Source organism: Medicago sativa, chromosome 3 (genome assembly GCF_051527215.1).
Source record: "Medicago sativa cultivar Bolivia chromosome 3, Bolivia_mono, whole genome shotgun sequence".
NCBI lineage: Eukaryota > Viridiplantae > Streptophyta > Magnoliopsida > Fabales > Fabaceae > Medicago > Medicago sativa.
Window position 1 is genome coordinate 6,925,897 of NC_140751.1, and position 16,178 is coordinate 6,942,074.

At 32.0% G+C, this 16,178-nt stretch overlaps 2 protein-coding genes across 2 annotated transcripts; one reads left to right on the forward strand and one right to left on the reverse strand.

Annotated features, from left to right (window-relative positions):
- Window positions 1-571: 571 nt before the first annotated feature.
- ARP8 (actin-related protein 8) lies at window positions 572-8,363 on the forward strand. Its single transcript, XM_085750475.1, has 12 exons — window positions 572-1,003; window positions 2,788-2,870; window positions 2,962-3,032; window positions 3,521-3,588; window positions 4,413-4,474; window positions 4,662-4,759; window positions 5,321-5,402; window positions 5,712-5,854; window positions 5,959-6,110; window positions 6,858-6,991; window positions 7,415-7,533; window positions 8,014-8,363. The coding sequence occupies exons 1-12, from the start codon at window positions 663-665 to the stop codon at window positions 8,089-8,091; spliced, it is 1,431 nt and encodes a 476-aa protein (XP_085606601.1). The 5' UTR covers window positions 572-662; the 3' UTR covers window positions 8,092-8,363.
- A 1,707-nt stretch (window positions 8,364-10,070) lies between these two features.
- LLG1 (LORELEI-LIKE-GPI-ANCHORED PROTEIN 1) lies at window positions 10,071-15,535 on the reverse strand. Its single transcript, XM_085750476.1, has 3 exons — window positions 15,262-15,535; window positions 15,087-15,143; window positions 10,071-10,678 (listed from the first exon to the last, which is right to left on the reverse strand). Exons 1-3 carry the CDS (start codon window positions 15,359-15,361, stop codon window positions 10,323-10,325), a joined length of 513 nt encoding a protein of 170 aa, XP_085606602.1. The 5' UTR covers window positions 15,362-15,535; the 3' UTR covers window positions 10,071-10,322.
- Window positions 15,536-16,178: the final 643 nt, after the last annotated feature.

Sequence of the window (16,178 nt, forward strand, 5' to 3'; positions counted from 1 at the left end):
TTGGGAGAAAGAAGCATCAATATTGCACTTAAATCTTCCTTCAGCTGGTTTGATCCATTTCACAGTTTCTTCTTGTCGTAGATGTGAACAAGATGTATTACAAATCCTACGTGCATCTTGCCAATCATGAAGCATAACTTTTGCTCTCTCGACAACATAAACTGGAGCATCAATTACCTCATTCCACACTCTATTGTTAGAACCTAGGTTCAACTTAAAATTGATCAGAAATTCAAAAGCATTAAGAACATGATATATTAATTATTCAATTGTATTAATAAAAAGAATAACTATGATCACGTGGATCCGATGATTCAAAAGAGGCTCAACTAGAAATCATAATTGAAAGTGTTTAATTAGTAATTGTAACCGAATACATCATAAAAGAGAAAATAAAAGTTAGCATATACATAAACATGAGAAAGGGGGTTTAAAAACACCCACCATAGTTAAATTCAATTAATAGATGCATACATAAAATAACTATAAAAATGTAAAATAGGAAATGTGGAATATGTGGAAAAATATTTGTGGATAGAATATGCCCGCGTTTTCATCATGTGCCAAACTTAACCAACTATTCTTCACTCTCTTTCTCTCTGCTATGTTCTGTTCTGTTCTGTTGAAACATTCCAAATCATACCAAAACCAAAACTTAAAACATGTCAATAGTACTAAGAAAATTGTGGGAAATAATCTTAAAACGCAATCCAACATCTTCACATGAACAACAACAACAACAACAACAACAAGTGTTGCCGTTGCCGTTGCCGTGTGGTGATATGGGTGAATTAGATCAACTACCAAGTGACATCTTGGTTCAAATTTTGAGACTTTTGGGTCCCAAAGAAGTTGCAAAACTGAGTGTGATTTGCAAGTCTTTGAAATTTTCTGTGTCTGATAATCGTTTATGGCTTCACTTCCTTCAGACTCATCAATCTGATCCATCTTGGGATTCTGTGTTTTTTGCTGAAACTAATTTGATTTCTGGTCACCCTCTTCCGTTAGTATTCTAAATTTTCTTCTTTTATTATGGTTCTTGCTATTTAATTTGATGGGTTGTAGGTGTGTGATTGTGATTGGAAATACTCTTTTTAGATTCATTGAATAACCAATGTATCTAGACTATATTATATATCAGATACATCAATTATTCAATGAATATGAAAAACGAACATTTGATTATAATAGTGACCAGAGGGAGTGAGTGATTTTGATGATTTGTGGTGTTAATAATAAATGCTTTTTATTTTTGTGATTTGGTGTGAATTTTGATTGGTTGTGCTAATGATTGTTATTTTGTGATTGCAATTAAGTGATTTTGATGCATTGTGTGTGTATGATTGTAATTTTTTGTTTTTATGCAAAGTGATTAATTTTGATAGTTTGTGTTGTAAATGATTCTTATTTTGTGATTTGTTGTGAATTTGATGGCTTGTGCAAGTAAATTTTTGTGTTTTGTGCTTTGATGGGTGCATGTAAGTTTAATCCTTCAAATTGTATGGATTAGAAATTTTGGCAGTGAAATTAACTAAATCTCAAAATGATCTTTGAAATTGAAATTTTTTGTTCGAGATAATTTTAGGATTAGATTGACTGATCCAAAAGGACAAATCTTGCAAATTTGTGCTTTGGTGCAAGTGAATTGGTAATTTTTTTTAGCTTTGATTGTTTGTGGTGCAAGTGATTGTTGTTTTGTACTTTGATGGGCCGTGCAACAAGATAATCGCCAATTTAGTTCTTCAATTTGTAGGGATCAGTGAACTTGATCATGAAGTTTAAGAAATCTCAAGATCATATTTGAAATTGATTGCAAATTCGTGCTTTGATGGATTGTTGTGTAAACGATTGTTATTTTGTGATTTGTTGCGAATTTGATGGGTTGTCCAAGTGATTTTTGTGTGTGCTTTGATGGGTGCAATGATAGAACCACCAGTTTAGTCCTTTAAATTGTAGGGATCAGTCCGCTTCCACAGTGAAATTAACGGTATCTTAAAGATCTTTGAAATTAAAATTTTCGTTCACATTAATTTGTTGAAGACAATTTTAGGACTAAATTTACTTATCCAAAAGGAATAGTGTGATATAAGATTTTTAATTTCATGGATCATTTTTAAATTTGTTAATTTCAGGGATTGAATTGTGCAACCCCTACAACTTTATGAACTAAAACAGTGATCCAATTATCGTGCAACTGTGCAAGTATTTTGATGGTTTATAGTGTAAATGATTTTTATTTGATGGGTTGTGGTGCAAGTGATTGTTTTTTGTGCTTTGATGGGAACAATGATTGAATCACCAGTTTAGTCCTTCCAATTGTAGGGATCTGTTATCTTGGTCGTGAAATTAACGAAATCTCAAAATCATATTTAAATTTGAAATTTTATAATCCCGTTTTTCCATTCAAAACAATTTTAAGACTGAATTTACTCATCCAAAAGGGCTAATGTAATCAAGGATTTTTTAATTTCATGGATTATTTTAAAACTTCGTTAATTTCAGATACTGAATCGCACAACCCCTACAACTTCAAGGAATAAAACGGTGATTCACCCATTAAACTATGCAAGTGAATTGGTATTTTTACCTTTTAGCTTTGATGGATTATGTGAGGAGATTGATGTTCAGTGCTTTGATGGGTTATGGTGCAAGTGATTGTTATTCTGTGCTTTGGAGTGAATTTGATGAGTTGTGGTTGTCCAAGTGATTGGTATTGTGTTTTGATGGGTCTAGAGATGATTTGTATTTCATGAAATCGGATTTTGAGATTCCGTCCGTGAATTGCAGATCCTTTGGCCAGACGCCCCAGCTGTCATTCAAACATATTTATGGTCAGAGAGCTCAGGTTCCTGGTGCTATTATTATTGATGGTTAGTCTTGCAAATTTTCATTCCACTATCTTGTGTTTCTGTTACTGATGGTTACATTTAAACATTTCTCTTTTATCTGTTTTTGCTCAAGGTGGTTCTGGCTATTGCAAATTTGGTTGGAGCAAATATGCTTGTCCGTCAGGGCGATCTGCAACATTTTTGGTAATGATTTTGGTTGGAACTAGCACTAAACGATGACATGTTTTGTTGTGCTCATACATCCTCATTTTGACTTCGACCGATGAAAAACTTAAACTGCAGAAAACACTTCTGCAGATAATAGGCATTGCCGTTTCAGTTTTTTCAGTTTCTTTCCACTCCTGTTGCAATTTTGTGATAGAAACTGGTACCAAAATACAAATTAATATTAATATTACAATAGATTCCAAAGAAATTTGAGAGTCTTGGATCTCTCCCTTCCAAATGTTCAAGAGTTGGGTCTCTCCCAATCCTTTACCAACTAACCGAATCCCCCCTTTCCCTTGTCTCATAACTTCCCTATTTATAACACAAATACATAACTGCCTCATATAACCATAAATGTCCTAATTAAAACAGTATATAACCTCCCTCCCAATTAAAATATAACATAACTGCCTTATTTCAATACTCAGAAACGTCTAAAACTTTGCCTCCTTTTTGATATGCAGGAATTTGGCAACATTGAGTCACCAATGTATACTAGGCTTCGACATTTTTTCGCAACTATTTATAACAGGTAATATTGTCATAATGTCATTTCTTAACTACTCACAGTTAAATGAACCCGTATCAACTCTCTCAGTGCAATTGAGTACTTTTAGATCTATGTGCACATGCATACAAATATAGGTGAATATCACCAAAACAATCAAGTTTTGGAAAAGGCAGTGGACTTTTAAATACTAGTTAAGTTAATATCCCGTTTATTTTCTAAAAACATTTTTCTGTTTTACTTTCTAAAATTTGTATTCATTTTAAATCGCTAACATGGAGATTGAAGACTCAAGTTGTGAACAATTGTGATAGAGAGAAGATGGAAGACAAGTTAGGAAAAGTGCATTTTCAAAAACAATGGAAACAGTGTTTTGACATTTTCAAAATTTCTGAAAAAATGCTAGATCTGGTTCAAAATATTGTAAAAGAAAACAGTGGGGGAAATATTGGATCTATATTATCTTATGTTTATTAGATGAAGTGAAAATGAAAACAAAAACATGAGGAGTAACCGAGCCCTAATATTTTTAAATAAGGGAATCTCAGTGCTATAAAACTCCTGCCATACAGGGTCATGGAAAGGGTTAGATTCATTACGGATCTAGTATAGGAAGCTTAACTTCCATTTGTAAGAGCTGATTTCACAACTCAAGCCTGAGACCTTTTAGCACATGGTAACAATTCCAACAGTTGCGCCAAGACTCATCATCTAATACTAATTAACTTGTCACTAAAGAAATATGCATGCTTAACATGGACAAAGGCATAATTGTGTTATGTTGTTTACCTAATCATTTTTATGTTGTTCTTGCTTGATGTTTAATATGTTGGTTGATTTCTCGGCAGGATGCAGGTGAAACCAAAAAATCAACCGGTTATTGTTTCTATACCAATATGCCATTATGATGGTAAGTTACATTTTATGATTTACTTCAGTTATTGTATATGGTGATTTGTGCCATGGTGATGAACATATAACGGTTCACATTTTCAACAGTACCATGCTCATCTTGTCCGCATGTAATTTTGGTTAATAATACGTAGTCTTGTTACATATATGATTCCTTGGCTTTACAAATTATTGCCTGATTCCAGATACTGAATCAGCCAGAGCATCGAGACAGCAACTTAAAGAAGCAATTTATGCTTCCCTGTTCGACTTGAATGTTCCTGCTGTTTGTGCCGTCAACCAGGTAATATATCTTAAGGTGGAAAATAAAAAAATAAAAACTTGATAAGTTACCTATTTACTGACTAGTGACTATGGTTATACAATTGTATTAGAAGATGCTCTTGCACTTGCACCTGTTTAATGATTATAGCACCATATCCTTTTGTTTAAACATTTATTACCTCTGCAAGGATTTATATGCAACTAAAAATAAATATAGATTCTAGCATCTAGATTTTGTAGTCTTTCACGTTGCAGGTAAAATTGATGACAATTTGGTTAATAAAGGTATAAAATCGTGAGTTCGAATCTGTTTAAAACAATCCTTAGTCAGACTTCACTTACCTACCGGCCAAACTCTAGATTATCAGGCCCCTTTCCCTGGGAACCGAAGGGTTACGACAAAACAAAAAGTATAAACTTATGTCGCTTTGATATGTAATAATTCCATATTTACAAATTGTTACCTGGAGAGGTGAATGTGATTTTGCATGTCTTTATTGCAAATTGGAATAAAATATGCCGGCTTCTTTTATTTGTTGTTATTTCTGTATTTGCTTATTATATATTTTGAAAAATGTAGGCAACTCTAGCTCTCTATGCTGCAAAACGAACTTCTGGAATAGCTGTTAATATAGGTTTTCAAGTGACATCAATAGTTCCAAGTATGCCCTACTGTTTTCTTTTCTCTTGCTCTTTCTCTTTCTCTGTTTCAATATAATTCTGAATTTTTGCATAATAATAAATATAATTCATAAGGTATCTCAATATGTTGTCTAAGTGTGGTACAACATTGATGTATGCCTAATGATGCAATATTGTGATTTACTGCTAAACACCGTGTATATTCTTTGAATGGTTTTCTCCCTGTGCATTGCACGAGTTCTTCAGTGCTAGTATCAGACGCAAATGACTGTTCATTTGTTTCCACCTTTGTTGGTGGTGTAAATGTAACATGCCTTGTCCTTTTACAGTTTTTAATGGTAAAGTAATGCGTAAGGTTGGTGTGGAAGTTGTGGGACTGGGAGCACTGAAAGTTACAGGATTTCTTAAGGAGAAGATGCAACAGAACAACCTAAATTTTCAATCGTTGTACACTGTTCGCGCTTTGAAAGAGGTATTAATATAATTCTCCTCCGAGGTCTGAAACATCAATAATAAGGAGAATAGAATATCTTATGTTTCTGTTCAGTTAATTACAAATTTTCTGTTTGGCAACAGAACCTATGCTATGTTGCTCTTGATTATGAAGCTGAGCTATTAAAAGAAAACACACAAGCATCATTTCAAGCTACAGGAGATGGATTGTTTACACTTTCAAAAGAGCGGTTTCAGACAGCTGAGATTTTATTCAAGCCACATCTTGCTGGAGTGTAAGTTTTGTATTTCTTGCAATGTGGTTGCGACAGATTGACCATAATATTAAGGCAGGCGGATTCATTAGTTAGTTTTTGATATCTTAACCTAACTGGATAGACTGATTGCAAAAGTGATTTATGTCTAAAGTAAATCAATTTTTTAAATCTTAGATCCAACGAGCTTCGAAGTTCCTCCTTTTTCATTCTATTAACTACTACTTTTAGGCTTTGTTTGGGTTTTTGGAGGGGAGGGGGAGGGAGGGCTTTGGGTGGTGAGAAATATAGAGGGAAATGGAGAAATCTTTCACATTTTTTTAAGAGTATTTTTTTAGAGAATGATAAACTAATGCTTATTATTCATATATTTTTAATCTTAAGAATATAATAACAACATAGATTAAATTTGAAGAATTCATATAAACCCTCCTCCAATACAATTTTTTAGTTCGCCCAAATGAGGAGGGTTTTGTATTGCGAAGAAAAATCAACCCCCCAAAGCCCTCCCCTCCCAATGTCCTCTATTTGTTCCACTTGCTCCTTTTTTCTTCCAAAACCCTCCCCTCCCTTCCCCTCCAAACTCGCAAACAAAGCCTTAGTATATACAGCCTCTGTCAGACTAGTAAATGCTTAGGTAATGAATTTTTTTTTTTTGTCTATGGTTGATTGGACGGTATAAGGTTACTATGTAGATTTATTTCCTCTGTTAGTTTTTATATTTTCATTTAATGGTTGTTTAAGCTTATGTTTCACTTCTTTGTACAGGCAAGCCGTGGGTTTACACCAGGCCATAGCTCGTTGTATGGAGAATTGCCATTCTGCAGGATTACCAGGCGACAATGATTGGTACAAAACTGTAGTTTTATCAGGAGGAACTGCATGTTTGCCTGGTTTGGCAGGTAAATGTTTAAATGTACTTTTTTATTTGTAACATGATATTTCACATGTTTGCAACAGAGTAGACTGATGAAAGAAAACTATAGTACTGAAAACTCCTGGTGTAATGTGATATCTCTAATAGTTCCATTCCACGAGTCTTTTTGGATATAATTCTCAAGAAACACGTATAGAAAAAGAAATATTAAAAGAACCTTGCAATAACTGAATTTTTTAAATAATAACTTCTCCCATAGGTTAAGATAAAAAAAAATCCTTGTAAATTTACGTGTTTATGTAGAAGTTAAATGAGAGCCTTTGAAAGGATTCAGACAGAAGCTCTCTCATTTAACTTAGCAATAAACACCTATAAGCTTACAATGATTTTTGGCAAGAGAAGAAACTTGGCCTAATTCTACTACTTTTGGGGTCCATATTTTGTACAGAAAGATTAGAGAAGGAACTCCATGGCTTACTTCCTCCATACATGACCAATGGAATTAGAGTCATACCTCCTCCATACGGTGTCGATACCCCATGGTTCGGAGCAAAGATGATTGGCAATGTAAGTTCCCTACTACCTTGATGATAAATATTTTAGGTTCTCTTTGGATAAACAACTTAAGTAAATGTTATATTATACGCGCTTATCATGTAAATACTTACGTATATGCTGTTTCTATAACAAAAGATAAAATCAAATCAAATTGTTTTCATATAAACTATAAATTGTTTTCATAAGTTATTCCGGAGAGCTTATAGAAATAAGCTGAAAACAACTTATGACCATGTCATAAGCTATTTCTATAAGTTCTCACAAACAGTATCGTAAGTAAACGCAAATAAGTCAATCAAAACAGCCACCGATCTACTTTGCTGCTGGACATTCTATCTTATGATGAGTGTATCGGAAAATATTGAACTTTATTGCAAAACTGAATTGATTTACAGACAGAATCATTTGACTTTTCATGACTTTTGTCAGTTTGATTTTCATTCTCAGTAGAGTTTGTAGTAAGGCTAATTGTTTGTAAATTGTGTACAGTTGAGCACATTTCCTGGTTCTTGGTGTGTGGAAAAAAAGAAGTTCCGCCAGAAGCCTAGGCTCGGCCTCATATGGTGATTATTTTGTTCTAAAATATATTTCCTCAATAGTGTAAATTACTCTGCACCCTCCAACTTTAGGGAGGCTGGAATAATAGGACTCAGTTTTTCAACATCATTTTGTATAATTATAGATATTATGATATATATGATCAGAAGCATATAATAATTGGGATTGTTAAGAATAATTTAAACAGTTGTCTTTATGTAATATGTAATGTTGCAAGTTTGAAGAAATTGTAATATGATTGAAAATATCCTCAAGCTTAAGGATTTGAAGTACTCGAAAAATGGCATTTATTGTCTTCATACACAAATTGTTCCGAATTTTGCCACTCATTCTAAATTTTCTTTAGGACTTTAGTCTTTTATTGGAGGGAGCAAGCCTTGACGCAACACTAAGGTTGTTGTCTTGTAACTTGAAAATAGAATCTCCATCATTTTTCCTCTGCTCCCTCTCCTCCTTTTCCATTTCTGCTGTCACTCATCTTCCTCCATTTCTTCACAAGCTTCCATACCCGCTCATTTGCAGAGATTAAGATGTGACAGAATACTATTAACGTAATATGCAGTTTCATTTTACTTTTTTCAGAAAATGTTAAGGGTATCCTTTTAACTGGTGAATTTCTGCAACTTTTCCAAGCTACTTTAACTAACAAAATCTTATGAAAGCTAATTAAGGCTGTTTAAATATTTATAAATGCGAGTCATTTACTTGTTGATCGAAGACATTTCTGGAAGGTGACAGAGGAAGAAATGGTCAACTTTAAAAGAACTCATTGTCAACCTCTTTTAGATATGAAATCTACCTAAATGTTTCCTTCACGTTCATAGTTTGCATAGGTACAAATCCTTATTATGCAGAGTCCTTGTTATCCACATTCTACAAAAGACATGTACACAAGTGTTGTGTATGAAGCATTTTCTTTACCTGAATATCAAAGCATGAGATGGAGTGGTAATTTCATTTACTCAAAGCTCATTTGGCACGCATAATTTAAGTTAGGGGTGTTCGCGGTGCGGTTTGGATCGGTTTTGAGGCAAAATGTCAACCGATCCAAAATAAAAATCACATGCGGTTCGGTTCGGTTTGGATGAGTTTTCTAAAAAAATCCGAACCGAACCGATCCAAATATATGCGGTTTAATTTGGATCGGTTTTTGGATATCCAAAATGCAAAATATATTTTTTTATTTACTCTTTTTTTAAATATATTATTTTTTTATTAATATTAATATTACACAAACATGGTAAAAATAATAGGTTTGATGCAAAATAAATTAAAAAATTAAAATTAGAGTATGAAGATTATCAATTATTTTTGAAACATATGAAGTAATAATAATATAGATTAAATTAGTGGAATATATAAGATTACAATTTAACAATGATTATAATAATGCAATATATAATACTAATAAAAGAATAAATAAGTATTAATATTTATTTTTGCGGTTCGGTTCGGTTTGGTTCGGTTTTGAAAAAGTGATCCGAAATCCGATCCGATCTTAGCGGTTTTTACAAAACAACATCCAAACGCATCCAAATATATTCGGTTTTTTGCGGTTTTCGGTTTTTTTGGATCGGTTTGCGGTTTTATTTTGGATCGGTTTGGATTTGAACACCCCTAATTTAAGTTAATTATAGGTTGATATCTCTTTAAATCACAAGTACACGCTTAAATTTTGGAAATATATTTGATTCAATCAGTAGTCAATGATGCCAACTGTTGATGAAGAACGAACATCAAGATTTTTCAAGTAAACAGAACGGTTGGTGAGCTAAGAGACATCGAAAGAATTTGAAGCAGAGGTTCGAGGTTTGCTCCCAAGATGCTAACTACAAAACTTGCTCACATTTTTTCTATCCGGAAAAAAAAAAAAGTACTCAATTTGTTGAGGTCACAATGTGAGTCAACTGATCTCTATCCGAGGGCTTAAATCAATTGACCGCAGTAGTTTGAATCCAGATTCTAAAAAATTAATTCACACAGGCCTATTCTACATAAAATATTACTCTTCATTTGCAGAGAAGACAAGATCCAACAAAACTTGCAATCTCTAAACAACACTCAAATACAACATAGGTAACTATATGGTAACTATATATAAGTACAAGCTCGAGTTTCAGCTCTAGTACAATCAACCCGCATCAACAATAACGAACATGTTATATAAATAAATATGTTCATTGATAATACAACAATGCAAAGCACTGTAACAAATGAATTGAAGTTGAGATATTGAGATATCAGAATAATAAGATTAAGAAGATGCAGGCTGTAAGCACCAGCAGAAGAGATGGACTATGTACGATTTGATTTGCAGTATCATCGGCGGACACTGATGGTGGCAAAGCATCACATGCTAGACCTTCCTTCCCTTCACGACACTCGCTCGAAAAGAGGCCAGGAGGGTATCTTCCATAAAGATTAATGTAACTAAACATGGTTGAGGCACAATCGTTTGTTAAATCATTTATCACGTCAGTATAAGGGCAAGCAAACTCTTTAAATGCTCCACAACATTCCTTGGGAGGGTACTTAGGTCCTTTGCATTTGCTTGTGATTATTGTATAGTTTAGAAACTCGAAATTCACAGAACAGCCTGCAGGTGCAATGTGAAATAATGTCATCAGCAAACTCTTCTCTTTTGGTGTTTAGACACACACACACACACACACAAACCAGTACATGTATTATACATTATACAATAAAAGCACATGCCACACAACCAAAACTCTACTATAGATCAGTATCGTCAACCGCGGATCGTGAAAAATAACGCTTTGTTCAAATTCCGCTATGTAACAGTGTCATAGAGCCCTCTACAACCTCTATTTGACAACATGGTATACTAAAGAGCGTATCGCTGAACAATAATGATTTGTTCAAATTCCACTATGTTATAGCATTGCAGTGCTGCCCTCTGTTGTCAATAGCGGCCGCTCCCGGCGCTATTGCGGCGCGGAGCGGCCAAAATCTAGGTACCGCATCACAACGCCACCGAGTCACGCGTTTGTGAAATGCGGGTTCCGCGGCCGCGTTTCTGTGAGGCGGAGCGGGTCAAAAGCGGGTCAAAGCGGCCGCTTTCTCCAAGTTTTGGTGTTTGCAGGTTGTTTCCGGCATGTTTCCGGCGAGTTTTGGTGTTTTCGAGGTTGTTTTGCGGCGAGTTGGAGGAGAGAGAGACAAGGGGAAGAAGATGCAGTTTTTTGTTTATTATTTTGAAAAGAGACACGTTTTGGCACATGAATGGCTGAAGAGAACAACTGTCACCCACCTTTTGTTTGTCTCTTTCTCAAAAGACACGTTTTTTTTATTTTTGACTCCATATTTGAAAATACACACGTTTTAGCATGTGAGTGTTTTAGCATGTGAGTGGCTGGACAAAGGACAGCTTTAACCCACTAGCCACTACTTTACTCCCTGCTTGTCTTTTGAGAAGGCACCACTCCCTATTAAATATTAATTTAATTACTAATGTGATTTAAAAAAGTCACACTCATATAATAATAATTTGTTTTTTTTGGTACAATAATTTGTTTTTTTGGTACAATAATAATTTGTTTTACTAAATTAATAGTAATAATACTTTTTTTGAAGGAATAATAAATAATACATAGTATTATATCGTTTTTAAACTATGGCATTATATATTACTCTTGTCTTTATCAAAAAAATATAGTATGATATATAGTTATTAAATTAATAAGTATATACAATTAATTTGTTTCTTAAGTATACTGTTTAAGGTATTTTAGTATATATTTTTTAGCATTATGGTATTTAATTATAATGTTTAAGTATGTTATTTAAGGTATTTTAATATTTCTTTTTGAACAATATGATATTTTAAAATTAAAAATATTTAAGTATAATAGTATTTAATACTAAAAACAATTAATAGTCTTTAATTTTTCATTTATACTAATACTAAATACATTTTTTTTCCATATTTTAGTAGTCCTTTATTAATAATATAATTTTTAGTTTTAGGGTCCGCGTCATGTAATAGCCCCCGCGTCGCGCCCGCATACCGCGCCGCGTCAATTTTTGGGGTGGCCGCGTCGCGCCGCGTTTCCGCTTTGACAACTATGGTGCTGCCACAGCGGCTATGTAACAATAATTCTATCGATCAATTACTGATTTAACTAATAAACTAGTTCTACATGAGTTCAGTAATGAATATATAATCAAGTTTCCTAAACATAGATAACTGAAATAAGTAATAACTTGCATTGAATCAATGCAACTGGTATCCAAAAAGAAAGAGCCAAATTCTTTTTTCTTTTTAATAATGAAAGAGTCAAATTCTACACACTATAGTATTTGTGGTACATATATAAACCAGATCTTTCTCAAACAGCTATTATCTAGAGTACGGTGCCAAGATTACGGAGATCTAATCACGTTCAAAGTTGGAGTGCTAGTTCTTAGTAAAGGATGCTCAACAAAATCATTTTTTTTTGATAATTCAACATGATACATGGAATCAAAAAGACAATATATTTTATCAACAACAATTTTTCCAGAATTTGGAGCCATACTTCTCTATTAGTCCATCCCCATTCCCCAATACTAATGTATGTGTGTAACCTGGCCGTGTTTCGATAAACAACTTAATTAATAGCTTCTCGTATAAGTGCTTATGCATAAGCTAATTCAATAACAAAAGATAAATAAAGTCAAACTATTTTCATATAAACTAGAACTTGTTTTCATAAGCTATCCTATAGAGAGCTTATGGAAATAAACTGAAAACAACTTAATGGCCATGTAATAAGTTGTTTCCATAAACTCTCTCAAACAATCTCTTAAGTAAAATAAACTCAAATAAGTCAACCCAAATAAGCCCTAAGTTATCATTTTGATCCTATACTTTAGAACTCAATTTGGTGCTTCAAAATTTTGTAACATCAAATTAGTCTTCCGAATCCGAAGATTTGAAGTAACATAAAAAATGGTCAAAGTTGATCTCATGGAAAGCTTAATGGAAGAACCATTTTAGTCTCATTTCATCTCTCTTAATATAAGAAGAGAAGATGTTGTGGAAAACCTCTTATTGCCCCAGCCTGGTTTATTGACAAATCATCAAAGTAAGGGTAAAGTCTGTCCATAAATTACTTTATTCAACCAAATCACCACAATTAACTAACATGATGTCATCTAAGTACCAAGTTATGTTCTTTGGTTTCATTGCTCTTCAAATTTCTTTTCCTGGTTTCAAGCTGACTAAAACAACTTTGAGGATAGTTTGCTTTTACTTGAAAAAGCAAACTGAGTCATGTCTCAAATCAATAAATATATTTTGTGTACTCTACACATTTACCAACCAAATTTGGGGGCAAGTTTTCAAATTCAAATTTCAAATTCAATCAAATTTAGTTTGAATATATATACAAATGAATCCTCATATACTATCTCTCTCACCATTCTCTTATTTTCATCTTCTCTCATTCAACACATTTCAAAAAATGTTCTACACATGAGTAGAAAAGTGGTAACAGAAAAAGAAGAAATCATGAAGATTTTTTCTATTCTATCATCTTCAAGCTTCAAATACAAAATGAGCAACATCTGCAATAAACACCGAAAACAGGAGAAAAAAAGGTAAGCAACATATTTGTTTCAAATACAAACAACTTCAATATATAACATACCAAAACAAAATTTTCCACCTTGCTACAATAATTATCTTCAACATTTTTAACAAATTTTTAATCTTTTTCACTACAAAATATATATTTGCACAACTATGAACTTTGTCACAATACATCAAAGTAAAACAGAAATAATACTTTGTAGCAACACACTTTTTATACAAGATTCAACACACTATTATCTAAGATTCAATACTCCATTTCACTCATTGTTCTTTTTAAAATAAACTTTTTTTCTTAGCTAAAAAGTATTTTCATTTTTTTCTTCTTCATATTATCATGTAAAACTAACTACACTTTTTTTCAGCTGATTCAACATGACATGTTCTACATCCAAGGTATACAAAACATCATTCATAGTTTTGTATTTCTTTTCTATTACTTTTTCCTTCTTTTTATTGAAAGAAATAAAGAAAGAAAAATAAAATACACATGGCAACAAATAGCAGTATAAAAGAAAAAAGTTTGTAAGATTTAAACCAATGGATAAGGTTTGGTTCTATGCAACAAACTACAAAGAAAGACATTATGCAGAAATAAACTACCTTGATTTTAGTTTGCGGTGCTACATTCAAAAGAGTTCTTATTTTATTCAAAAGATTTAATCTTTTATTCTTTTATTTCTAAATAAAATATATCTATTATGTCAAACAAAAATCTTACAAACATACTTTTATAGATCTATATAGATAAGAGGTCCAAAAAAATATATTATTGCTCTATAAATTAAATCAAGACAATGTCTCTTATGAATTATATATTTTAATTTAGCAAACCTACTCCAAAATTATATATTTTTTGAGGAAAAAACTCCAAGATATGTTATTATATTTTTTATTTGGAGAAAAAAAAAATATAAGTGGATATTATTGTTGAATCAAAAATATAATACACAAATATTTGGCCATCACATCCAAATTAATTACATAAACTAATAATTAAATTGCATCAAAACTCTTATAAACATTTCATAATTTTTAACAAATAACAAACGTTTACTGTACCCGTGCGTCAGCACGGGTTTGTTACTAGTATATTTGAAAAACTAATTTGTCATCATGAATCTTTAGACAAGAAATTAATGCTAAGAAACTTAATTTTCTTCAATCACATCAAGATAAACTATATAAGCAGAAAATCCACAACTACAAACAATAATAATAAATAGAAATAATAATGTTTTAAAAAATACTAATAATAATACTAATAACAGCAACAACTAAATGCAAAATAAACCCACAAAAAATAAAAAATAGAACTTAATATTATATATTTGAGAAAAAAACAAAATAAAAAACAAATAAGTAGGTAGATCCAAAAGCATAGAAGAAAAAAGAGAGAGAGAAAATGAAGAACCTTTTTTAGCTTGAAGAAGATGGCGACCAGTAAGTGTCTTAGCATCAAAAATAGTATCTGCAATCAGAAACAGCAAAACCCAGATATAAAAATTTGAACTTTTTCAATATTAGTTACAAATTCAACAAAATTGAATATAAAAAAGTTGTGAAGTGAAAAATGAAAAGAGAGTTACTAGGAAGAAAAGTTGGATGAAAAGATGAAACAGAAACAGCCATGATGAGAAGAAGTGAAGAACAAAGCAAGAAGCTTTGTTGATTCATAGAACAAGCCATGATGTTTGTTCTATGATGTTTTGTGGTAGATAGATAGATCCAGTTATAGATTTTTCTCTTTCTCTTTGAAGTGTTCCTCAATTGTCAAATATAACTAAGTTTCCTTTTGAGGGATATGGATGATTAATTATGAAGGAGTTTTGTTGAGATGAATCTTTGTTTTTTCTTGTCTTTGAAAAATGGTTTGTGTTTATGTTATTATATATGAGCACTTATTGAATTGGTGTAAAATTATACTCCGGTCCTATTTATAAGAAACATTTGACTTTTTTGATTCATTACATAAATAATATATTTGGTATATATTCTAGACAATATACATTAATTACTCAATGAATCTAAAAAGTCAATTTTTTTTTATAAATAGGACAGGAGGGAGTAGTTGTTTTCGGGAAGGAAAAAAAAAAACACAATTTTGTCTTGATTCACCCATCGGGAGGAGGAATATAGTATGTTAATCATTTTCTAAATGAATATTTTATTTATTAAAATCATATTAATGACGTTTTACAATTTTTATCATTGAGTTCAAAGATCACGAATAAATATATACATTAGTAAATTTTAACTTATTTATAAAAAAAAGTGCAAAATACCCGTAAACATAATTCAGCTTGTTTGGATATTACATTATATATATAGATTAAAGTTTGAACTCTCAATTTCTTGTTTATCCACTTTAGAAAATTGGAATTTTAGTTATTTGGATACTTGATTCAAAATAAATAAATAAAATAAAACACTTATTTTATAAACTTCTTTTAAGTTTTAATGGTTTATGGTCAAAAAAAAAAGTTATTGATGTAAAATTTATTTC